Source organism: Rhineura floridana, chromosome 11 (genome assembly GCF_030035675.1).
Source record: "Rhineura floridana isolate rRhiFlo1 chromosome 11, rRhiFlo1.hap2, whole genome shotgun sequence".
NCBI lineage: Eukaryota > Metazoa > Chordata > Lepidosauria > Squamata > Rhineuridae > Rhineura > Rhineura floridana.
Genome location: NC_084490.1, coordinates 62,802,765 through 62,829,874, shown reverse-complemented (window position 1 = coordinate 62,829,874; position 27,110 = coordinate 62,802,765). Strand labels below are relative to the sequence as shown.

The following is a 27,110-nucleotide window of genomic DNA, read 5'->3' as shown; positions in this document are numbered from 1 at the left end:
AGGAGAGAACTGCACAAATTTATTACAAGGTATTTACAGCTGGCAAGATCAATGAAGCCCTAAAAGGCACTGTAGGGATCTTGTGCTCCCTTCGCCATGGGATAAGAGCTTCTCAAGGAGAGGGAAGGAAGATCTGGATCTTCAGAGGATCAGAACAAGTTGACAAAAACAGTAAGTAAGACAGACAAGCAGAGGTTGACTCTAGAAAGCAGGTGCAAAGAGGAGGTGGAACAGGTGGTGGGTCTCGAGAGGCCAAGGAAACAAAGTCCAGCTTACAGAGTGAGCATGTCATGCAGGAACAGGCAGGAGTGTCGTCTGAGATGCAGGCAGCTGCTGCTTTGTTGCCAGGTTCAGACCCACCCAAGAAAGGGCAGCGCCTGGGAACTGGGCTGGAGCCAGGTAGGGTAGGGGCAGAGCCTAGTACTGCTTAGCAGTGACAAAAGAGGCCACCTAGCACATCTAAGATAGTAAAGCCTAAATGTGCCCGTTGGCCGGAAAGGTCGTTTAATTAAACATGGTGAGAGCAAAGAGCAAGAGCTCTCAAGCCTATCACTCTCACCCAAGTTTTTACTCCTTTCCCTGGAGACTCCAAGATGGAGGCTGGCCACACACACCCCAAAAAACAAAAAGATGTGTTTGGGGTCAGAACCTAGAATCTAGTAGCAGTTCTATTTTTTGAGGGGGGGGGAAGTCTGCTACTTGGAAGGAGATATTACATAAGACTAGAAATACCGGTAACCAGCCTCTGATGAGAGGGCAAAGCAAACAGCTAGTAAAACATCTAGTATCCATGCAACTCCCTACCTATGCAACTCCCATTATCCTTGGCCAACGGCCATGTTGGCTGGGGCTGATGGGTGTTCAACAATATCTGCAGGGCACCATATTGGCTACCTCTACAGTAAAACTACTTGGTCCCCAGGTGGCTTTTGGCCTCTAACCATAGGTCAATGGCTTTGGGAATGGGGTCCCAGCCCAGCTCGGGAAAAACCCTTTGGCACTCCAGAAGAATCTGTCTGCAAAGGGATTTTGGCAGAGTGTTTCCGAAGGAAAGGGCCCATCATGCATTTTAAGAGGACAAGCACTTCCTAGGAGGTTGTGGAGCAGCAGTCTTTGGCAGATTGCACCTTCTGCTCTAGGTAGAATTGCAGCCCATTTTGTCTGCCTGCACATAAATCCATGACTTCTGCCCTGCCAAGCTATACAACCAATTAACAGACAGTTTTACATTAAACAGTAATAAATTATTCCCGAGCTTACAACATTTTTCTTGCATTACCTAAGATCCGTCATCCAAACAGAGAGAGCGTAATTAAAAAATGAATCTGCACACACTTAAACAAGCAGAGGAAAATTATAGCAGCTTCCATTTTTGGCTTATAGTTAGCAGCCTGTTGAGCCTTTAAATAAAAAAACAAACTAAAGATCTATGCAAAACTAATACAAAGCCTAAAAGTTGCAGGGGGGGATGACTTAGATGGAAACAAATTCATTTCCACTGCACCTAGAAGCCTTGTTCATTTTTTCAGATTAATTCTTTCAGCTATTATACGAGGCTACACCAGTCCCCATCTTTACTTTCCGGATAATATACTTTTGTATGTTTTTAATTATATGTGTGCTTTTATCTGGAAGTCGCCGTGAGTTCCAGTTTTGGGAAAAGGGCGGGGTAAAAAATAATGATAATAAATAAATAAATAATACTGTTATTAAAGTAACACAATAAATTATAATACATTGGAACACAGGAAACTGCCTTGTTCCACGTCAGACTGGTCCACCTAGCTCAGTGATGTCTACTGGGACTGGGAATGGTTCCCCAAGATTTCAGGCAGGGGCCATTATCAGCCTTACTTGGAGATGCCTAGGACTGAAGCTGGGACCTTCCGCATGCAAAGCAGATGCAGTGCCACTGAGCTATGGCCCTTTCCAGCACTGAAAAGCCAAATTAGATCATACTGAGTTATGAAGCACGCCTAATCTGGACCCTTCTATTGTAAACAAAGTGAAATCATCCATGATATAATCAGAAATAGACTGTTCCTCTCAGGGAGACTTCCCACTAAGAGGCAATCTGCAGGCAACTCACTATGTCACACTACTGTAAAGTTTTATTTTTTTTAAAAAAATGATAGTAAATAGCAACATGACAACAACGTCCCATGCTGTGCAAGTCTGCCCATTTTCTCTTTCTGCAGCAAAAACGTAAAATATGCTAACATCACACATAAAATAAGCTCACATGAGTGCGCACATACACACCCCTTTAAAGCATCAGTGTGCACTGTTTGAGAAAGCTGGCCTGCACCTATTTCTGAACAGTTGATAAGCTTTTATCTGCTTCTCACATAGCAGAATAATCTCCTATACAGAACTGGCCCTTTCGTGAAGTGAAATGAAGCAATGGCCTCAAAAGGGGTTGGGCAGGGGCAAATTAGCACCCATAGGCTTCGCGGTCAGACACTGCTGCCCCCAACAGGTTAGACTCCTGGCTGGCGTGTGGCTCTTTAGAGCACCCACCCCATTCCTTGCCTTGATGAAGGCAGCCCTTCCTCGGAGCAAGGCATTCTGACTGAGGTGGCCCAGGAGAGAGCCGTCACAGGAAGAAATCATTTTTAAAAATGAATTAAAAATTAACAAAGTTAATTTTTGTTGGAGATTTTTTTTAAAAAAAAATGTTTAGCTGCTGTAGCAGAATGCCCAACCTGCCCCCAGAGGCTTGCTCTGAATGAGGACTCCCCCCCCCAAGAGTGAGGGGAGAGTGCATACTAGTGCTGTCACTGCATCATCAACAGCAAAACAATTTTAAAGTAAGAAGAGGGGAGATGAGGAGGTGGGGGAAGTGGCAGTGGCAGCTTTGATTTTAAAAAATCCCCTGTGCATCACTACTGGCAGAAAGCTTAGAAGGAATGATAGTCTACTGCTTATGTTTGGAGGAACTTCAACCTTTTGTCTCCTTGGGACAGGGAACCTGTGGCCCTCCAGAGGTTGCTAGACTACAACTCCCATCAGCCTTGACAATTGGCCATGATGGCTGGGACTGATAGGAGTTGGAGTCCAACAACATGTGAAGGGCCAGAGGGTTAGCCACCACTGGTACTAAGGGAAGAGGCCAAAACACTGGTCCAAAGGGCCAAACTGTGCATTACAGAGAATTCTACATTTTTCACCCTAGTGGCAGGAAGGGAAAGGGTTACTCCCAATGGCTACTTTCAAGGCTGTCGGTTGTTTGCTCAAAACTGTCCCCTCCCTGCCACTCTTCTGCTCCTGCTTGCAGGCTCCAAGGCTGCTTTGCCATTTAAAAATGGATGAGGTGAAAGAAGCCCCCAACTCTATATTCGGCCCTTAAGAGGCTCTGGGGAACAAAGAGGCAAGGGTGACTACTGCAAGAATCCAGAAGTGAGCAAAACCCACAGTCTGATAATTTAGATGGCATTTCACAAGAACGTATATATATTTCAGCACTTTCACTCTTATAAAGACAGTACTTTTTTAAAAAAGGAAGAATTGGGCAAAAAGACAACATAACCAGAGGAAATCTCTCTGCTACAGTTGCAATAATTAAGTCATTCAGAAAAGTGCATACATTTTGCAAATTGCAATGGGCACACGATGAGTATTGATCTACATTGTTGTATAGCTAATTAAAACCTGTCCTGGAGAAGCAAGTAATGAATATAATTAGATGGAATGTTTGATAGCACGAAGTTGCTTTGCATACATTAATTAAAACATCAAAAATTAAAGCCACTATGTTCAGTTCTGCAACACAGCTAAATGGTGTGTTTCTAAAAAATTAGCGAACAAAACAGACAAAGCACTGAATTCATAACACTGAAGATTTGATTCTTTCACATTTAGCCAAAAGAATCAGTCCTCAAGACAGTATGATAGTAATCAATAGCTACTCTGCCACAAAAGCTGGTCCACAGCTGGCCTTGCACCATCCTGATTTGTTAAGTATGAAGCAAACAAGGGTCATGAAAGGGATTACTCTTCAACGTTCTGCAAAACCATGACTCCAAGGCTGCTTTATGTTGATCTCTGCAGCAGGGAAAAATGTGCCCTATGCTGAAAGGCTAGCTTGGTGTTTATACTTCCGTTAGCACAAGTAACACTAAGGCAAACCATGGCTTAGTGTGAACGTGTGTGTTCCTGAAGCCAAGATTGTAACTGCTGTGCTCCTCTCCTAGTCCTGCTGCTAGCACCCTACTCATGACCCATGGTTTAGCTTAGCATTATATCAGAACATGGACTCATGGTTCCTCTCACTCCAAACAGACCATGAGCTATAAACATTTGTTCTTGGTTTTCTGTTCATGGTTTGTCTACCCCAGAGAGTCACCCAAGTCCGGGTTTGGATGTAATGCCAAGCCAAACCACGGTTTAGCCAGGGGTCCTGTGGCTGCTGCAGGACCAGGGGAAGGAGGGCAGTAGCCGCAATCTTCGCTTCAGGAATCCACACAATTGCTCATTCGCACTAAGCCACATTTTGGCTTAGTGTTATTTGTGAACTGAGACACAACATGATTATCACTCTCAGCATTTCCCTGCCACCTGTAACTGGCAGCCAATGAAGTGGAAAAGGGAAAGGCGAAACACAGAGTACAGCAGACATCACTCCACATACCATCTTTAACTAACCAGGGAGGCACAAAATATAAAGACTGACATGCACATGTTGATAACAACATAGGGCCAAACTGAATGTTACAAAGACTACTGAAAAAGCTAAACATTTTACAACCAAAATTTGAAAAACATTTTTAAGATATGCAACAAACTAATAAAATGAAACAGTGCTATCTGAGCCGCTTAAAGGTTTTGATGATTAAGTGGTATATAAATCCTGTTAACTCTAGCATGACACCTTCGTTTTTCATGAAAATAGTGTACAGATTTATGTTTTTATGTTAATTACGCAAAGCTAAAAGATCATGGGCAGCAGGTCTAACATATTATGCTATGATGGGCTAGCAATCATAATCTCCCATCCCTGGCTTAGAATATAGGCCCTTAGCACCTTAGAACAGCAGAGCCCTAATTACCACCAACACAGTCAACTGAAGTATAAGAAATAATATAGAATTTACATAGTTATCAACTTTCATGCCATAAAGGTAGGATAAAAAGAAATTAACTATAAAACCAAGCATTTAAAAGTTTGGGCAAAAAAAAAGGATATAACATGATCAAACTACATGGTATTAGAGGTTAATATGAAACATGATTAATATGTTAAGAGGATACATACCGTATATTCCGGCGTATAAGACGACCCCCAACTTTTCCAGTTAAAATATAGAGTTTGGGATATACTCACCCTGTCGTTTTATACATAAATGTGTGCAACTCAACTAAGGGAAAAATGCAGAAACAGAAAGTATTTCCCCCCTAAGCATAGAAGATAGGGTTTTATTTTTCCAAAGATACAGTTCAAGCAACTATTATATGTAAACGGACAAAGAAAGGGGGGAGAGATCAACAAAGAAACATAGCTATGCCGATGCCTTGCTTGCAAGGTAAATCCTGAGGTCAAGAGAGATGTGCAAGGCAATCCTAAACAAATTTATTAGAGAGTATCCCCACACACTGAACTTAATGGGACTTACTTCTGAGTAAACATGCATAAGATTGCCCTGTCAAGGGCCTGCCTAATTCTCCCATTACAATCAAAAGGACATAAAAGTGGATTGTGCCCATATTTTAAGATTATGGGTGCAATCTGAGAATAATTTACCCCCATTTCTTAGTAGGAAAGGACGGGCGGGGGGAGGCTGCTGTCCTTCAGGCGTGCATAAAGGAGTAGTCCGGTACTATGCATCCAAGGTAGGTCCCAGTAAATTCAGGGAGGTTTTCTCCTAGGTAAATGTCCTTAGGATAGCCGCGCGGGGGGAGGAGCAGCCTCGAGGACGAGCAAAGGGCGCCCTCGGGCGAGAGGACTACTCTGCGGCTGGCAGGAGGAGGAGGGAGGCGGGCTGCCGCTGCCGCCGCTCCCGCTCGCTCCTCCAGTCTGGCGTCTTTCAGCAGCAGGATATGGACTGGGGGGGGCACAAAGAAAAGCGGAGCCTGGAAGCTGGCATCACTCTACACTTTCAGTGCCTCTGCGGCGAAAGACCCCGGAAGGAACGGAAGCTGGAAGCTGTTCTACCTTTCCCTCTGGGGAAGGAAGGCGCCGCTCGCCCCGCCCCTCCTGGCTTGAAGCTCCTATTGGGTAGCCCGCTGTCCCGGAAGTGCTGGCCTGCGCTCGCCCTCGCTTCCGGAGAAGAGGGATGTCTGCAGAGTACGAGGCCGTCCAGCGGGGTCCTCTGCACCTGAAGGGCGACGCCGGAGTGGCGCCCACGGGGAAGCGGTAAGGGGCACGCGGTGGAGCCCCGATGTTCTATCGGTGACGCTGAGATGCCGTTTAGATAGTCCTAGAAGGGAAACTTCCTGTATGCGGAGGCAGGAGTTCCTGATACTCTTGATGCATTTGTCTTCCTTTGAGTGGCAGGCGGGTGTTCAGCGTTTATAAACGCTCATTCGGTCTCTCTGGACCGCGACGCTCTCTCTGGACGGTGGCTGCGACTGCTTCCACTCCCGCTGCAGCTTTTTTTTTTACTTAATTTTCCCGCTCTTTTTCAGCACCCGGCGTATAAGACGACCCCCAACTTTGGAGAAGATTTTCCGGGGTTAAAAAGTCATCTTATACGCCGGAATATACGGTATTCTAAACTGTTTCCTCACATTCCCAGGAAGTACAAAAAATGAAAAAGCTAATCCACAATAAAGCCATACTGTACTTCAAGAAGAAAAGAGCAATTAGACCTCAATGCTCACCAAAATTAGTACATTTTCACCAAACTTCCAAAACCAGAGAGAGGACACCACAAATGTTCATTACAAGGAATAACACACTCTAGATAAAAATTTTGCCCTGGGCCTATGCCTTTACTTTCTTTCATGAAGCTTAGAAAGCCAGCAGAGAACATTTTGGAACGTCAGCCAGATCTAGTTAAGTACTATTGCGAGAGCCAACATCACACTCCAGAAAGACACCAGCACCTCCAAGTGCGGTTTAATGAGAGCAATGAGCTTTCGTGAGTAACATTTTACACAGCTTTCCAAATCCAAAACCTCTGAGAATCCTTTGAAGAAAAATGTGATCAATTTATTTCAAGAAAAAACATTCTTAGGTGTTTCAGGAAAAAATATAAGGATGTTTAAAGTTGCTCTGAGTTTTTGCAGAAAAAGATAGTGCTGCCAAATTGCTGCAGCCTCTGACTTCTACAAAAGCCTCTTCTACTACCCCGCCTTTCCTCATGGAGAATTTATTGGAGGAAAGGAGGTGTAGAGTCTCTCCTGTGAGAAGCATTTTCAGAGAGCTCCAGCAGTTTTGAAGTTGCTGGCAACATCAAAATCCTATGCAAGAGAGCACAGTCCTCCTTGGAGGGACGGGCCAATGCTCTCTTTCCCCACAGAGCCTGTGGCCCTTAAGATGCTGTTGAATTTCAACTCCCACCACCTGTGACCACTAACAAGTCATGAGGGCTATTGGGAGTTGTGGAGTCCAATGACATCGGGAGGGCCACAGGCTCCCTATGCCTGCCAAAGAGATAGCAGAAGGACGATGCTACTGGTGGTCTGCCTCTCCTTCGCTCCACAAAGAATTTGGGGGAAGAAAGGAGGAATCATTTCTCTCCCTACCCACAGCCAAGCATGCAGGAGAGAACCATCCTTCTTTTCCTCCTTGCCAGGTGTTCATGGTCCTCTCCTTTGAACAGGGCTTTCTGAGAAGTCGCTACTGGGAGGAATGGCAGGATATAAATTTAATTAACAACAACAACAACAATGGTGCTTGTCAGAAGAGGAGGAGTGCATGCCACTTGTAAGCAGGTGACTGGTGCTGTGGAACTCTGCCTTCTGTATTTGAAGATAGTTTCATTTAGCATTTATGCAGCATATTGTGGGGCTGAGCACTCAACTGGTCCAACAACAGTCGCATATTGATCATTAACTTTTAAAACAAAAACAGATGTATGTGTCACTTGTATTTGGCTTTCTCCAACTCTCTAAATCAGGTATGGGGGACGCGTGTCCTGCAGATATTGTTGGACTCTACCTACCGTCACTCCAAGCCAGCATGGCCAATGGACAGGAATGATGGGAGCTGGAGTCCAACGTTTAGAGGGGATCACATTCCCCACCTCTGCTCTTAAATATTAGGGGGGACACATGCCCCCCTCCATGCACTGAATGACCATTTGGATCAGCTTGCAGGGCCGTGCAGACTATCTATCCATCTATTATTTGATTTATATCCTGCACTTCCTCCCAGTAGGAGCATAGGGCGGCAACTATCACCTTGCATCACCATGCTACCCCATTCATTTGACATGAATAATCAGACAGCGTTCCCCACATTCACAGATGTACATGTGAAGAGCTCCTACCCATGAGGAGAGACCCCGATTGGCCAGTGTTGCCTTTTCTGTTCAAAACCCTATTTACATAACCAGACACATATGAAGATCCATACATGCATGCACACACCCCTCTTATACAGAGATGGGAACCTACCTACCTTTATATCCCGTTGTGCTCTCTTCACTTTACACTCTATTCAAGCATTTTGTCTTCCATTCTTATGCTTCACATACATACTTTGTTGGATCTCTAACTCTGGGCCAAAATTAGGCAGCTCCAATTTCCTCCAGACTCTTCCAAAACTACCCCTCATTACACACATGGGCTACTTATTTACTCTTTGCATTACATAGCTTGTTTACACAGCCAGCAGAATCAAGCAGTAAAGCGTCTCGATTTCAAGTTGTGTGAGTCTGGATACTCCCACCTAAAAGCTCCCTGCAAATACAGAATAGGCGTATCTGGGGGAGCTCCTCAACACAGCCTTCTCCCCACTATGATAATTTTTCTGCATGCATGGAGACCTTCTGGGAAGGGAGGGGAAAAATGAGTTCTGCCCATGTGGAGTTCACGTTCCCAATTTCCAGCCAACATTAAATCAAAACTTAGAACCCATTTGATGATATACTGAACTGGCATATCTGTAAAGACAACACTTGATTGTGTAAAGTGCCAAAAGCCTCAAACCAAGGACTCCAGCAATGATGGCATTACCAGCTTGGTGGAAGGAGGTGGGAGCAGCTCACCTGCTATCCCATTGCGCTGCAGCACCATCACCACTGAAGGCGGCTACCTCAGCAGGCATCATCTGACCCAGCAAGTAAATAAGGCTAGACCTGGTCCTACAAAGCTGGTCCGATTCCTTGATTCTAAGGAGCTGATCACCGAGGCACAGACGGAGATGCTCTTCTACTACTCATCCCCACTCAACTTTAGCCATCAGCTCTGACATCCTCTATTTCCAGAGTTATCAGGTTCCCAGCCATGGCAGATAACCAGAGACTTACACAGCAAGGAAGACAACACTACAGCCTAACAGCAAGCCAGTAAAGCAGAGGCAGCCTCTGCGGTGTCCTCCAGATGTTATTGGACTTTGATTCCCATCAGCCCCAGCCAATGGCCAATGGTCAAGGATTATGGGTGCTGAAGTCCAGCAACATGTGGAGGGCATGATGTTGGCTACCCATGCAGCAAAGTGTACATGCAACAAGTACCTTCTCCCACCAGAAGCCCAAGTTGAGGGTGACAAGCCCATGGCCAAGCAGTAGAACTCCAATGCTGCCCCAGAAGACCACCTTCCCCATACCAACTCTTGCAGCTCTACTGAGATACCCAAGCCTCATCATTTCAAGTCAAAACTTTTCTCCCCTCATAAATCCTCATCGATCTCATTGTTCCACTGCAATTACTTGTTTCCCTGCTGTTCTCCCTGTTGTGTTAAGTAATTCTGCAAAGCTGTAAATCTAAGCCACTCCTGAAACCAGGAGACAGACTCAGTGATCTAGGAAATCAAAACGCAAAAGACAGACTAAACCCCCCTAAGAAATGAAAATGCCACTGTAAGAAGCAGGCACTGTATTAATTATTTCCATGAAAGGAAGGGGGGGGGAGTTAGGATGAATCTATTTAGATGCTACAGAAAGCCAGCTATGGAAAGAAACAGGTTAGAAGCAGCTTTTATACTCAACCACTTGTTAAGAAGAAGAAAATGCATGCAATGGAATAATCTCACAAAATAACACAGCTTTCCCATGGATGGGAATGATGGATAGGCATCTGCTTCAACATATTCCCTCCTTCACAAGCAGCAATGCCAGGATGCTAAAGGCATTATTCTCAGTAACCTCACTTGATCCTTGTGTAGCTCCAGGAAGCCCAGCCATCCCAGGCTTGCAGAGAAGCATTCAGGCCTCCATGAAGTCTACACTCCTCCAGACATGAACTGAGTCCTCCCAAACGGCCCAGGGCCACAGGAAAAAAAGGGTGCTGCTGCTGAGTGCCTAAATTCATGTCCAGAGGGGCACCAAGGACCTTGTGTATGCCTGATGTCATCAGATGCATGCCAGGGCCTACTGCAGAAGTGGGAAAATATTTTTCAGTCTGAGGGCCACATCCCCATCTGGACAAGCTTCCAAGGGCCACATGCCAGTGGTGGGTGGGGCTAGAGACAAAAGGAGGCAAAGCAACAACAATTCTACCTTTCTACAAGACGACTCCTTTTTTTACACCCACACCCACCCACACACCCACACCCACACACCCACACACACACCTCTATTCTCCATCCAGCCAACCAAGAAGCATTATCAGAGTTCAAGCACACATTCCAGCCAGGCAAAACCATTCAATAAGGATATGAAATGGGTGGTGTGGCCTGGGGACAAGGGTCAGCTGCCCAACTGAAGGCTTGGGGGAGGGCAGCATTTGGGTCTCAGTTCCCCATCCACAGGATTGAGCCCTGATCCATAAGTGATCCAGAAAAACCGATTTTCCAGCCATTAATTAATCCAGTTCACAGTGGAAACATCTTCACTGTGTTACAAGACTTGAAGGCCCACAACTACTACCATGTTTTAAACTTCAGAACCAGCTGCATAGCAAGTTCCGTACAGAAGGTGCCTACCATGTGCACTTTTAATTTACAAGTGAGAAATGAAACCCAGGCTCACAAGGAAGTGCTGATAGGTACAGGAAAGCTCAGGGAAGGTTGCTTGTAAAAAGCAGGAATGTGTTCTGTCCAATCTTTGTGTGTTGCCTGCGGGGGGGGGGCTGGCAACAAACTGGCAAAGTGCACTCTCTCCTTTCCAGCTGCATGCTCACTGCAGCATCAATATCCCAGGTGCCTGACCCAGAACTTTAAAAGCTGGCAAGACAGGCTGGATGGCCATATGCCGACATCTCTAGCCAAAAAATATAGCGCAGTAGTATATAGCAGCAGCACATGGTATCAACTGCTTTCTGCTGTAGGGCTGAGCTGAATGATGGGGGGAGTGTAGCAAAAAAATACAATTTTTAGAGGGCAGGAAGTGTGCCCCCCCCACCCAAGAGGTAAATCCCTTTTTGTTGTGAAATAGACATTCCCTTCCCTATTCTAGCAAGCACTTTGTCAAGATAGATGGAAAGATTGTGCTGTGGATTGCCTTTTTTTTTTTTTTTAAAGGCAAGATTTTCACCCCTTTTTATCCACACACAAAAGAATGCCAAATTGGGGGCCTTTTGACAGAAAACAAAAGGTTTCATGAAAATGGGACTTGCATTTTGGCTCAGACCTATTGCTTCTGTTTTAAACTTAAAGGGCCATTTCCCCTTTAATACCGGATGAGAAAATGTAAACAGCTATCATATGCCAAGTTTGTGTTTGCATGTGAGAGAGCACTGGAATCAGTAGCATAGTGGCAAATTCAGAAGTCCAGGGTTCCTTCATGATAGTCACAGCTATGTTTCCTCCCATCCTTTTTTTTCCTGCTGGGCTGAGAATGAGATCTTTGTTCATGCCTTCTCCTATAACAACAGTTATCCCTAGGAGCCAATCAGCATGAAGGGGAGAGTGTTAGCTACTGCAAAGAGTCTTCTCAGTGACTGACTCACCTTCTTTCTCTCTGATTGGCTCCAAATAGCAGGAAAGGACAAGGAAGCATGTTAGAAGATTCTTTGTGGCTAATATGCTCCCCTTTCATGCTGATTAGCTCATAGGATGCTGGAGACACAGGGACCCTGCTCCCAAAAAAGTGAAGGGTCTAAGACCCCCTGAGCCCCTGACCGGATCAAATGCTAAAGCACATGGAACAGGAAGACTGGCCCCATGGTGGCAAGAGACGTTTTGCAACTTTTACTCAGCCCAACAGCTAAACCAGTGATTCTCAAACGGTGCACCCGGGCACACTAGTGCGCCCTAAGAGGTGGTTAGGTGTGCCTCAAATATTATGAAAGTATATTTTAAAAATGAGAAGAAACCCATTTGTATAGGGTAATAGTTTTCTATAGTTTAAGTTATTTTTATTCATAGTATAAAATATATTAATATATTTTTAATTTTGTACACGAAGTGCGCCAGAATTTTTTTATATGTTTTACAGTGCGCCGCGAGCCAAAAACGTTTGAGAACCACTGAGCTAAACAATAGCTAAACTGGGCAGCATGGGAGGAGAGAGAGAAAGGAATTTTTCTGCATTTTGAAACTGATACAATTCAACTGGAAGAGCATTTTGCTAGAAGTTCACCTAACACAAAGCTCCTGATATGCATTTTTTCTAGAATGCAATTAACAAAATATGTCATGCATACTATTAAACTAGATAAGGAGGGGTGAGGGGGAGAGAGAGCAGAGAGACACAGAAAAGACTAAACTACAGGCACAAAAGAAGACTGACATATTCATTTACTTAAAGTAACAGATTTGACCTATCCTAAATATGAAGGCCTTAATGAAGGATTAACAAGTGAGGTCCTACAACAAAATGCTACCGTGAGAATCCACTACCCCTAATAGGAATGTTCCTCTTTCGAGCTCCAGCCAACCACGGTTTTCAGGACACAAAATCTGAACTACATTAGTGCAGGTGTTCTTTGTTTTGTTCTCCAGTCCTGAACAAGCAATTCCTTTAGCTGTGGCATCCCAAGTAAAATATATTATTTATTTATTTATTTATTAGCTGCCTCATATCAATGGTCTCCAAGCGACTTACAGCACATATATCCATTACAAGGGGCTTTGCTCCCCAGCCCGCCCTACATTTGCCAAAGCCACCCCTTTGCCCCAGGTCACCAAAGCCCCCCTTTCCCCCCACAGGTTGCTGGAGCTCCCCCAGTCCCGCCAAAGCTCCCCTTGCACCCCCCATGGGCTACCCAGCCTCCTATTCAGGCTGCAGCCCCTGCATTGCCTGCCAGCTTGCCCTGCCCCCGCTGTGACATCATGACAACACAAGGCATGAGGGCGTACACTATTATATAGATAGATACATTCCATGGGAGTTGGTAGTTTTGAAGACCTTTTTATTTTGGGGAGGCAGTAGCAACTTTCCACACTGTTTGACAAGGGGAAGCAAAGCTTTTACTTAAAAGTCACAAACTGCCAGTAACTCCACTCCTAGTCCATTGTACACCTGTAAGAAGACGTATCCCACAGTCATGTCTGATGTGAATTCATCAACACCAGTCATGCCCTTAAGCCTCACCCACTGCATCTGCCCAACAGGCTGCTCATTTCTTTCTTGCTCACAAGATCTACATCTGAAAACACTGTCCCTGAGCACAGGTAACATGTTGGTAAGCCAGGAATTCAAAACAAAGAGCATTTCACAAAAGATTAATTCTACAATAAGGACCTCACTTTTGGGTTGGGAAACACATGTACAGTTTTAAGGGTGACTGACACATGCATGTGCTTGCCACGCGAGCACTGCATCTTCCTGTGGCGTGTTGAAGTACAGTGCATTGACACACTTGCACCTCACTACATGACATGATGGCTCACACACATAGAGCACATGCAATATCCTACATGGACATTTATTTTTTCCATGCAAGAAGTTAGATTTGGTCCTCATCAAAACCCCAGGCAATTTTTCACTAGTTTCATATACGCAACCTTCTTATGCCATTCAAACAGTGCAGCTATGGTGTGAGAAATAAATTCATGGTGCGATTTCCAATGCTTTTATTAAATAAACTCACTAGTTTGCATAGTCATGTAAAGATGTAACCAAAAATATCCATTACCCATTATTGTATTAATTACCTGTATTTATATTGGATTTCATTGACATTTGCATTTTAAAATAAATTTCAGTGCTTTGACTTACATTCTCTTCAAAATAAGGTTAGTACTTTGAACAGGAGTTTTTACAAAGCCTCTGCAGGTTCACCTACTCAGGCACACTCTGGTGTCTGACAAAGATTCAACAAGATTCTAGGCCTCATGGTTACAGGAGAAAGAATGCAAGTACATGAGGAACTGAAATCTGAGCAGGGCCATGCAAAGCTTCCATAGGATGAGACTGCCTCAGTCATTTTGCCATCCTTCTGTCAGGGCTTAAGCTATTGAATTAGTACCCTGATCAAGCAGCTTAATCTTCAAGCCCAACCTCCTCCTCCTCCCTTTCTCTCTCTCTGCAAATCCAAGTTCTTCGTAGAAAAAAATACAGCTTCTTTCAGATCTTAAAAGGAAATGATCAAAATATACCAAGTTACTTAATTTACAAGTTTTATTTCAGAAGTGCGTATAAGGTTATGTATTCCATCACTTCAGAAAATTAATGTATACCCTGGGCCAGTGGCCTGTGCCCGTTCAAGCAAGAGAACTTTTGCACCCATGGAGGAAACAGCTCAGCTCCCTCTCTCTAAAAAATAGCTATTTCTAATGAAGATGCTTCTCTGCCTAGAACAGGTCAGGCCCTTCGTTTAAAGCTAAAAGAAAGTTTTACACAAGTCCTTTCCCCCAGGAGAAGAGCCTTTAGTATAAATTGCAATTACCACACCTGGAAAATTCAGTAAGTTCCATCCATGTCATGGAAACAATTGTTCGCCTTCTCAAGCTCACTGTTTCCTTTCTCTTTCTCTTGAGAAATCATGTCACAGGTGAAAACAAATATATATACTTCTTATAAAAGGTCTTGGACCAACTCTGCACAGCCACTCTACAAAATCCACCCCCATCCCCAGAAACTATCACTAATGAGAACTTTATCTTTCATAGGAACATAACTCCATTGTAAAATGTACAGGGAATAAATTGATTTGTTTAGAGGTTTGTTTTATTTGCCAATGAAGACAGAGGGATTACTCAAACAATGCTCTGATTCTGGCCAAAATTCAGTGGAAACTGATGTCATTCCATGTAGTGATGTCACCAAAATTCATGCTTTGGGCCTTGGATACCACCACTAGATAATCTGGTGGCCAATCTTTCATAACATCCTGGCATCATTCTTGATTAAGATGGCAGAACATACAACTAAGCTAACTCTTGGAGGGGAGGGGAAAGAGGAAGCCAAGAGTTTGCTTGCTCTGATAACCACAGCATTTATCAGTTAACCCAAAATAATTTCATTTGCCAATAGCTGGTCTTATATCAAGTTATAGTGTTGCCAATGTACAAACTAAAACACTGCAGGCTTGCCAGTAACTATTTGGGGGGGCAAGTTTCTTTTGTGTGCAGAAATGTATAGCAGCAGAAAATAACTGCTTAAAGTTGAGAGCCAATACTATACATTTATCTTATCAATCTAATAATTATCAAATTCCAACTTTGATGCAGCTACTATACCAATAATTTAGAACTCTCGTTTTAAAATAGCTTATCCACTCCTCCAGAAGAAATGATGTGATACATATTTCAGCTATACATCCTTAATTTAGAGGTTCATATTGACCAGGGCTGTGGAGTCGGTACGCCAAACCTTCGACTCCTCTATTTTTCTACTCTCCAACTCCGACTCCACCCAAAATTGCTTCCAACTCCACAGCCCTGGAAAGGGCTGTAAATGTCTTTTTAAATTGGAAGCTCTCATAGGAGCATTTTTATCGCTGCCTGAATATGCGCTGATCTTGGCATCACAGCATTTGTCTTCATCTGGGTCCTGTGTCATACACTGACATACAAAATGTTTTCCATCTTGAGTTATGGTGAAATGCTCAAATACAGCTGACTTCATGGGAATTTTCTTTGACATTTTGAATTTATATTTTTTTAAAAATTTGTCAATCAAAATTTATTTTGAAGCCAGAGTCGGTACATTTCTACCGACTCCGACTCCACAGCCCTGATATTGACTAAAATCACATTGTCAGGATGTGCTGCAATTCCACCCAATATGATTAGATACCAAATTTTCTATTAATTCGCTTATTGTCTATCATTGTGGATCCAATTTTTATGTAATGATTTTCCACGGCTATTTTCAAAAGGATTTTTTAAAAGAATCCGCCTCTAAAATATTGATATTGAGAACACTAATTTTATTTATATTTCCTTTAAAAATATCAATATTTCCTTTAAAAATATCAATATTAATATTTTGTGAGGGGAAAAAACGGATTGGTAAAAGCAGCAGGTAGCAGACAAAGAACAAACTCTAATTGATAACAGCCTGTTAGGTCAACGGAATGCTTTCAGACTGGCACCGGCCAATGAATCCCATCCCTATCATATTGTAATTATTATGAACCATTCATGCAGGAGCGGAAGGTAACAAGAAAGAGTCGTATGTTTCAGCAAACCTACTGAACAGTGTTCTTCATAGTGACGTGAACTACCCTTCTGAGTAAGCTTGCACAGAACTAAACCCATAGGCTTACAGCAACAGGAGCAGAAGACTTTAAGGTCATTAGATCACCATACTACACAAGACATTTTAAATCTGTTTATTACCATTAGCGTTTTCCCCCCCTCAATTTGCAAAGAGCAAACTATTATGTGATTTAAAGCCTGATCTTCTTCTCTCCCGTACAACATACAGAGGCTAAAACCACAGCATTCTGGGCAGAGCCAAGAAAGCAAAGCTGCATACATCTGGCCCAACTGCATTTACAGCTTTTATGGAGGAGAAAGCTATATATCAGTAGAAGAGGTTGAATATCCAGTTAAATTATCTGTAATAGGTGGTGATAGGAAAGACCCCTTCCTGAGACTGCGGAGAGCAACTGCCCCCAAAAGTAACATTACCAAGTCTACATATGTCCTAGATCACACGGTACACACAAACCCGCATGCAAACACATAGTATCACCAAGGCGTAATTTTTCAAGATCTTGGGCCTAGAGTCGCAGCACACCATGTTGCCTTGCACTTTAATTACAAGGGGAGATTAGCAGCACATCAACAGAGCCCCAATTAAGGTGAAAGTAGAGGTTGCTTTACTTCACCAAAATGATAAAATATACAAGCATAGATTTATCTGTCAGACCGTATCTCCCTATACGAGCCTGCCCGGGCCCTGAGATCTTCAGGAGAGGCCCTTCTCTCAGTCCCAACACCCTCGCAAGCGCAATTGTTGGGGACGCGAGATAGGGCCTTCTCGGTGGCTGCTCCTAGGTTCTGGAACTCCCTTCCTAAGAAGGCACGAATGGCCCCCTCCTTGCCATCCTTCCGTAGGCAAGTAAAGACTTTTTTATTCCGACAGGCTTTGGGGATAGAAGGTGTTTAGGATTGGGCTTTACAAGGCTTGTTTTATTGTTTTATATAATTATCTGTATTATTTTAAATTGTTTTTAGATTTTTAAGTGCCTTTTACGGTTTTAAGGTTGTGCGTAGTTTTGTATTTTAATTGTATGTTTTTCTATGTTTTTAACTACATGTAGTTTTATTTGTAAGCCGCCCTGAGTTCCAGTTTGGAAAAAGGGCGGGGTAAAAATAAAGTTTCAATTCAGTTTCAATTCAATTTAACAGACATCACCCAACAAGCAAGATGTCCAGTCCTGTGGTTTCAGCAGTCCATGTCTCTTACACGCGTGGCCATGTTGGCTGGGGCTGATCAGAGTTAAAGCCCAACAACAGCTTTTGAGGGCCACAAGCTTCCCACTCCTGGTTTAAAGCATTCACCGGATTTGCAAACTATGTATCAAGCGGGTACACTTGTCAGACACTGTCAGATGTACAGTGGATGGTAAACCCAGCTTTGCACTGTTCTTTTATTTAAATATTTATATCCTGTTTTTCCTGGCAAAAAGAAAAGAAAAGCTTGCAGCATAACTAAACTAACACAAATACAATTTAAAACAGGCAAGCCACTTAAGAATATTATACACACTGTATGGTAAATTAAACTCAGCCGCATGAAGCACTGTGGCAATTCATGGTGGATAAAGGCTACGAAGCACTGTTAGTCGTGATGGCTATATTATCTCCAAGTTCAGAAGCAGTATGCCTCTAAATGCCTCTGGGGAACATGTGTGGAAAAGTGCTATTGCTTGTGCATAGCTTATGGGCTTCCCATTGACTTATGGTTGGCCACTGTGAGAATAAAATGCTGGACTAGACAGACCTTTGGTCCAAAACAGCAAGGCTGTTCTTATGGCACAGAGCATTGTGGAAAAGTCCTGACAAACATACTCCACAGGTCATACACCCCATAGGTCATACACCCCATAGGTCATACACCCCATAGGTCATACACCCCATAGGTCATACACAGGGGAAAGCTCTTCACTCACTGTGGCTGTTTGGCATTGAAGCTGATAATCAAATTCACTCTTTTCTCTTCTTTTTTCAAAGGAGGCCAACAATATTGAGTCCCTTAATATAAAAAATATACATAAATCTACATATGCATTGCTGGCTGACTACAAAGATGCCTGAGGATAACCTTCCAAGCTACATTTGGTAAAGATATTTCTGTAAACAGAAAGGAGGGCTCATATAAAGGTCCTTCTTGGGAGTTAAATGCCAAGGTGAAGGCCCAGGTAAACCTGAAGGCAACTACTGACCTCCAAAAACTATTTTGTAGTGATCCTGAGTAATTTGTATATTTTCATAACAGGCAAATTTATTTACCTTTAGGCCTCTTTCTCACAGTGGAAACAGGTCCAATGCAATGTACCTATAGACATACAGAGCAGCTAAAAATTAAAACAGCATTTTGCAGGGTCACTTTGATCCCTAGTACCTTATGTGCATAGTTCCCCTGAAGTATCATATGGCAATCTAAATCACATAATTCAAACCTCATCAGTGTTGATACCTGGAACATGGAGCCGTAGAAGACTTAGGCAAAAGTTTAATGACTTAGGTAGTTAATTTTAACACTGTCGAGACACACTTGACACTAACTATAGACAGACAGGTAAAGCAGATTTGAGTATGCTTAGGCACTTCACATACAAAAGGCCCTAATTAATTCAATAAATGGATATACCTTAACATGTGTGGAATAATGCTGTGTCTGTGACCACACACTCTCCACGCAAGACAAGTATCAGCATGAAGTCTCTGGTGTGGCTGCACCTCACAATCTCTATTGGCCTGATCACCCTCTTCCTCCCCTTTAAATAATGCATGAAAAAATTAAAGATAGAGATAAGCATTCTAAGAATGTGGGAGCAAGGGACTTAAGGCTGCAATCCAATACATGTCTACTCAGAAGTAAGCTCCACTGGGTTCAATGGAACTTATTCCCAGGTAAGTGTGTATCGGATTGCAGATATTCAAGCATTCCCTCTTCTCAGATCATGAAGACAATTAGGTGCATCTTCAAATTTACATTGCATCATATCTGGGAACCTCTTTTATAACTCTTACACACAGACAAGTTTTGAAAAGGATACCACTGTCAGCAGTTATTTCTCCTACAAGTGACCTGATTAACAAATATTTCAATTTTAGAATTAGAATTTTGTTTTAAAATCTCAGCCCTAAACACATTTACTGAGAACTAAATCCCACCAACTTTCCTGAGGCTTACCTTCCTAGTTATCATGCTCAGATTGCAGCATTTTTTTAAAAAAAAATACTACATATATATATTTCTGAAGTTTTGTCTACGCCACATGAGCAATGTAAAAGAGAACACTAGAATACAAGATTCTACTCTCTTTTTTTTTTTTTGAACACCCAAGGTGCTTTACTGGTTTCTATGCTTTCTGGAGACCACGATGTTCAAAAAACAAGAAAATTAAAAAATAAGTCTATACTCAAGTTGGTGTAGTTTTAGCTTTAAATTTTATGTACATTTAAAAAATTTAATGATCCACATTTTTTAAAAATACATAAAATTTAAAGGGAAAACTACACCAACTTAGCAGTAAATGCTCAAAAAAAGGGGGAAAGTCATATAGAAACTAGACTCTTGTGTTCTAGTGCTCTCCTTTTGGTCAGGATTTACTCTGTCCATCTCCATGGTTTCCTTTTCCAGAATGGGACAAAATAAGAACAAGTCTGATTGTAACTGTACAACCTTGACTAAAGGCCAAACTAGAAATGACATTAATTGCATGAATACAATTAAGATGCACAGCTTTTTTTATGTTAACAGCACCCAGAGAAGCCCGTCACAAACCCAGGACCCTGGGGGGTGGGGAGAGGATGTTTAACTCTCTCTCTTGCCCTGTCACGGTCCCGAGAAAAATTACCTCTCCAAAACTGCCATAGTTCTAATGTCAAAGTATGGGAAATGCTAAACAGGAAATGGTAAAGGAAGATGCAAAAGAGGTGTGGGGTGCAGGAAATACGAGAGCTCACGTCTTGTTTCTGATCCGCCAAACCATAAACTGAGCCAATGTAATGTACCATCTCCCTTGAGCACTAAGATACCACAATGAAAATCTTTGCACATACATTTGCAACATAATTCTTCATATAAAGTTCAAGCAACAGTTTGGCTCCACAGAGGTTGGGGGTAGGGGAGAGACAGGAAATGCAAAATACTTGGCAATGCAACCTCTGAAACAGGACCTCTCAAATACAGGGGTTACTATATATATATATATAAATAAAAGAGCCAAGTCTTGAGCAGTAGAAGCACATAAGTGATGTCATTAGAGTGCTCATCAAAAGCCTATTTTAGCCTTGCATCGCTTTCTGAAGATCTTTACTAGAGCTTTCAACTTACTAGCTTTAATGTTTCACTTCTGATCCACTCATATTCTGAAGTGCAAGCAGGTTAACTTTGAGAAACCTCTCTATCCAGAACCAAATCCTCTACATTCACTCAGTGGTATAGTAATACCACTGTAAGATTTTTGTTACACAGCAAGAGAATTCCAATTATTATTTCTTCAAAGGGAAAAAAAGCTAACACCCTTACAAAGCCATGCGATTGAAGATTTTTGCCAGAAAATTAAACTTCATAAAAATAAAAAGCCTATCTGAATTGTATAGCAAGGTCCTTCCATCGTTTCAAGACTCATTCATTTTAATGGGAGAGAGAGTTAAGAATATGCCAACTCTCTGAAATCAATAGAAACTTGATTGGGCAGGGATGGACACACCTTTAAAAAAAACTGACGTGGAGACATTAGTTTATGCTTTTCCTTCAGCCTAAAGAACCAGCTCAAGTACTCCTCAGTTCTCTGCAGCATCTTGGAAGGGATACAGCTGCAATTCGGAAAACTGAACTGCTGGCAACTGTCAAGTGCCCACAGAAAAAGGACATTAATGACTATTGTACCAATGAATGGTGGCTGGTTCTCTGCAGGGTGAATCGCTTTCAAAGACAGAGCTGTTCAGTCATAATTGGCCAAGCTACCCCTGCTGCGTAAAGCGCTTGTCAAATAATGCTTGTTTACAAATAAACCTCCAAATGGTACCAACTGGCCATTAACAAATAAAACCAGATCCACTTCCAACCCTCATTCAGCAATGGCCCAAATGCCTTACACCTCTCAAAAAGGACAAGAAAAGTGACTGAAAAGGGGCAGCCAAGTAGAGACTATGCACCAGTTCCGTCTCTGATTGTATCATTCATCCATTATTTTCCAACCTTCCCCTGCCCTCTTTCAAATTTCATTGTACAACATCAAGCCAATAATCTAGTCAGTTCCACAACGTCAGCCATTCCTGCACTGCATATGTTGACTTTGTAGGATGTGACTAGGGTTAATTTCATTTTGCCATACAAATGAAATACCAGGAGGGCATAACTGAAAAGGCTTCACATGTCTACAAGTTATGGGCTGAAAGACACTGTCCCCCAATGACTGATTTGGGAAAACGGTTAGAGCTGAAACAGGTGCACACACAACTCTGGGGCTTTTTGACAGAATAACTGTCAGTAAAAAACAGTGTTCTCCAAAAGGAAAAGATCCATGCTTTCAATAGATCCACCCATGACAGCATACCCCTTACTGAAACATGCTGCACAGAGCAAAATTGTTACATCAATTGAGTTCTAGATCTCTGCCAAGACATAAATACAATCAGTCTGTAACTTCAATTTGCATTCCTCAGTTCATTTTTCTGAGAGTGGCAACTTTTTGAATACTATATTGTTTATAAATATACCTCACTGCCCATCTGGAACCTCTCCCATTCTGGAGCTTAATTCAGAAACCACACTTAAGAAATCACATTAAGGAAGCATTGGCAAACCATGGTTTTCAGTCATCCAGCAAATCAGAAATCATGGTGTGTGCTAATTACACTTAGATGTAACACATGACTTGACAAACTGTAGTTATGCTATTGATCTACCTCAACAGGACACTGCACCTAGATACTGGAGTGCCGAGCAGACAGAAAAGGAAAGCAGAATGATGGGTCTCAGCCACAGTGGCTGATTCTTTGGAATGGAACCCATGGCTTGTGTTCTAAACTATGGTTAGCACAAACCACAGTTTGGTATGATTTCTGAACTGATCCGATCTTTCTATATATCTATTTTTCTTAGGAGCTTAAGCTTGGCTTAGGAACGCAAATTGAACTTGTCCCCTGAAGAATGACCAGCCACCATACACACCCCTAGAAAGGATTCCAACAAATTTCACAACCACTCTCATAAATAAGATCATTCTGAACATTTTTAAGGGGAAGCCCAAAATCTACCAGTCTTTTATTATCGTATCAGCACAGGTCACTGGAAAAAACAGGAAAAGGTGAATTCAGCTTCTAACCACATTAGAAACATCTAGTCTCCTCCGTTCAGTAATCCAAATGATCGTATTCAACACAGAAATGTTATCCCACGAAGGACAGATTAAATCACATACCAATACAAATATGGTCACTGTGATTCTACAGTATTGAGGCTACCACCCTATGCACACATGCAGATAGTACTGCAGTCAAACACCAGGGCCACTGAGAAACAAGAGAGAAGAATCAGCATGCTCAAGGGAACCCTAAATTTTTCAGAACAATCTTTAAGAAAAAACATAAGGGGGCAAAAAAAATTTTTAAAGCCCACTAAGAGCTAAGCTTGCTCAGTAGCATTTGGGGCTTTTTAGTTTAGAGAAAAGGCAGGTCAGAGGAGACATGATAGAAGTGTATAAAATTATGCATGGCATTGAGAAAGTGGATAGAGAAAAGTTCTTCTCCCTCTCTCATAATACTAGAACTCGTGGGCATTCAAAGAAGCTGAATGTTGGAAGATTCAGGACAGACAAAAGGAAGTACTTCTTTACTCAGCGCATAGTTAAACTATGGAATTTGCTCCCACAAGATGCAGTAATGGCCACCAGCTTGGACGGCTTTAAAAGAAGATTAGACAAATTCATGGAGGACAGGGCTATCAATGGCTACTAGCCATGATGGCTGTGCTCTGCCACCCTAGTCAGAGGAAGCATGCTTCTGAAAACCAGTTGCCGGAAGCCTCAGGAGGGGAGAGTGTTCTTGCACTCGGGTCCTGCTTGCCGGCTTCCCCCAGGCACCTGGTTGGCCACTGTGAGAACAGGATGCTGGACTAGATGGGCACTGGCCTGATCCAGCAGGCTCTTCTTATGTTCTTATGTTCTTAGCCACTGGAACTGCGGGTGAGGGGGAGAAGAGTGGAATGCCCTGTCAGGAGGGAATGGCTGGCTGGCACCCTGGCAAGGATTATTTTTTAAGAGGGATGGTACACTGCCACATTTTGTTGCAGATTCCACTGTCTAGACTTTTATTGTTTAAACAGGAATTACTTATACCTTTGAAGAAGTTATTTCTTAACAAGTCATTTTCCATTGGGTGAGAGGCTTGAATTTTTTTTTTCACTTTCTTCCTATTCACACCACATATATAAATTGTCATTAAGGCTTTGAATATCAAGTCATACAGTATAAAAAAGACCAACCCTGGGAAGCTTACTGAAAACCTTATTATACGTTGGCTTTAGAATAACAGAGTTATTACATACCAATAATCATTCAAAGGTATCTAGTTTTCCTGTTGCAAAATTACTCATTAGGAGTCCTATTCCCCCCCACCAGCAGATCTCATTATATTTTTATTTTATTATAAGAGAAAGGATGAGGGTCAGCCATCCCAGAAACTGTAAACATATCAGAAAGAGATAGGAATTGTCCCCCCTCTTGGACGACAGGAAGAGTTTGGTTCCCTCGACTCAGGAGTTTCTGCTATCAAACACACACACACACGTTCAGCTCCTCTCAGAGCTCTCAGTGCTAGAATTTGGGGAAATGATGCTATAACAAAGGAGGGGAGAGGATGTATAGGCACCTATTTAGTGCTTACAGGCTACAGCTCAAGTTAAGCAAACAGAATGTGCCTGCTTTCATACACAGGAGCTCTCCAAATAAGTCATTCTGTATTTATTTTTCATCAAGATCTAAATGGACCAGAGCATATTGTTCAAGCCATTGCCGTGCCCTTCATCAAACTCACAAGCAGGAATTCTAGAGGCACCTCCAATTTTTTTTAAAAAATGATTTTATTTTAGTTTACCGACCCAGACATATGCATTACCTTCAGGCAGGAGGAGCAGGCAGGCAACCTGCTTGCTGGGTGCAGAGCTTCCCTGTGCTCATCACAACCCCACAGAATCTTAGGAAAAGTGGTTCTTCTCCCACTAATCCTCTGCCCTCCAAAAAGACCAACATCCACCACTCTACACTGAACCCAATGTCTTTTTTTAAAATGTGAAGCTGCCAACCTAAATAAGACAAAAAGCCAGAGAACTTATTCAGCAGCCCACAGAAGCAGGCGCAAAACAAAAAGAAAAACCCAACCTTAACTTGCTGAAGCCATCATAATCATGGAAACAAGCTGAAGCCGAAAAGGGAGTAACGAAGATGGTTTTTTGGGACCATCGGCTGTTACAAAGTGGACACACAGCTGCCCACATGAGCACTATTCCATAGGCCACTTTCCCCCTTACACTCTGCATTATAACGACCAGCCCCTATATGCACAATCACAAGCTCTTTAGAACAGAAATCCCTCTTCTCTCACATGCTTGAACTAGAAAGATCAGGAAAATTTGTCCACACTTTTTACCATTAGGTTTCGTTAACTTTTTTTAAATAACCTTCCTCTGGTACATTAGGTTGAACAACAGCCGGCCATGTAGGCATTAAGCAGATGAAGATTTTCCTGGCCTCAAAATAGAAGAGATAGGGAAAATCTTCGCCAGGTGAATTTCTCTCTGCCAGGATGCAAAAGAAGCCAGGTCATTCCATGTTTTTGCCACCCTGCCTGTCAGGAGGATTAGCGGGCAACTACGCCAGATAAAAATACTCTTGGGCACTTGGGCGAGGGTGGAGGGCGAGAGAGAAGGGCAAAACTTGTTTTATGCCAGAGCTTTGCCGAGCCTTCCATCTGCAACGCCAGAGCTCAAGCCTGGAATATGCGACATACAGCATATGACGAAGGTATCCCTGAGCAGGTGCAGAGTATGCTGCATTCAGCACTGGGTACTGCAAAGACACAGCAGGGACTGGGGCAAGAGCCCCCAGATCAGAGGAAAATAACTCTGCCAGATACACTAGAGCCCCCAACCTCGCTCGTGAAATGAAGTGCTAGAGGACGGGAGAACTAAGGGCGGCGAGCGACCCGCGGAGGAGGCGGCTGGCTTTTGCTGCCTTCCTGTCCCAGATTCTGGGAAGGGGGACGGCGCCTCCGAAGCCCCCCAGACCCAACGGCGAGAGACAGCCTCGGTGTGAGCCGGATGTTCAGATCGAGGTAGCCAGGAAAGGGTCGGGGATGGACTCTGCAGCACCTTCAGCCTACTTACTGAACGCGCGCGCGCGCATACACACAGACTGAGCCTCCAAGCCCGACACCAGTCCCGCTTCAGCCCCGCGCTCTCACCTTCGCTCCCGGCCGCGATGCCTAGCCCGCTCCGGAGCGCCCCGCCGGGCATGAGCAGCAGCGGCAACAGCACCGCCAGAGGCGGCGGGGCCGGACGGCTGGAGCCGAGCATCCTCACTCTCGCCGCTCGCTCCGCTCCGTTTGGGATCTCTTCCGCGCACCGGCTGCAGCCACTCCGACAACCTTGGCCGGGTCGCCCTGCCCGGGTCTCGGCGGAGACGTCGCGGATCCTCCTCGGAGCACAGGCTGGCCCAACTGCTGCTGCTGCTCCAGCTCGCCCTCCGTCGCGGTTGCGGCTGCCGCCGCTTCCCCCACACTGCCGGAAGCCCCCTGAGGCGTCAGGAACAGAGCGGGGGGCCCGGCGGCGACGGGGCCAGCGGAGCGCCTCCAAGAGCAATCCCGCAGCGACAGCAAACTACCACCTTCTCCTTCTCTTTCGGCTTGCCGCCGCCCGCAGCCCCGCGCTGTTGGGAGGAGCCAAATCCAAGTAGCCCCGCCCCTGACTCCTCCTGCTTTCATTTGCACCCCACCCCCGACTAAGCATTGTCCCTAAAAGGGTGGAGGTGGGAGCGACTTCTCCCCCAGGAGCGTCCGCGTGAGGCTCAGCAACGGACTAAATGGGGCGTGTTACTAGCGCTCACCTCAGTAGCGGAGGCGTATTATTAACGTTAGCGTGCACATCATGCGCTTCAGAGGGCTCACATTCGCTTCTTGTAATTCCTTTCAACAGCCCTGTAAAGTCAATCAATGTTATTATCATTCCCAAATAGCAAACGGGAGAAGAAGATCAGAGAGAGAGAGAGAGAGAGAGAGAGAAAGCCTCGCCTAAGGCAACTTGGTGGACTAATGGCAGAGACACGCTTCGTTAAGGACATAAGAACAGTTCTGCTGCATCAGGCCAAAGACCTAATAAAGTCCCCACTATTCTCTTTCCCACAGCGGCCAACCAGATGCCTCTGAAAAGCTGACAAGCACAACAGGAGGGCACCTACATGCTGAGCCTTGAGGCGGAAGGATGGCCATTGTGGCC

General features: G+C 43.7%; 1 protein-coding gene across 13 annotated transcripts in view; it reads right to left on the bottom strand.

The window, feature by feature from the left end:
• Nucleotides 1-26,192, bottom strand: part of EPHA5 (EPH receptor A5) — a 404,439-nt gene extending 378,247 nt beyond the window's left edge. For all 13 annotated transcript variants that reach the window (XM_061590682.1, XM_061590678.1, XM_061590680.1 and 10 more), the window contains exon 1: nt 26,081-26,192. In XM_061590682.1, coding sequence (XP_061446666.1) covers nt 26,081-26,192 — 112 coding nt within the window. The remainder of the gene's footprint in view (nt 1-26,080) is intronic.
• Nucleotides 26,193-27,110: the final 918 nt, after the last annotated feature.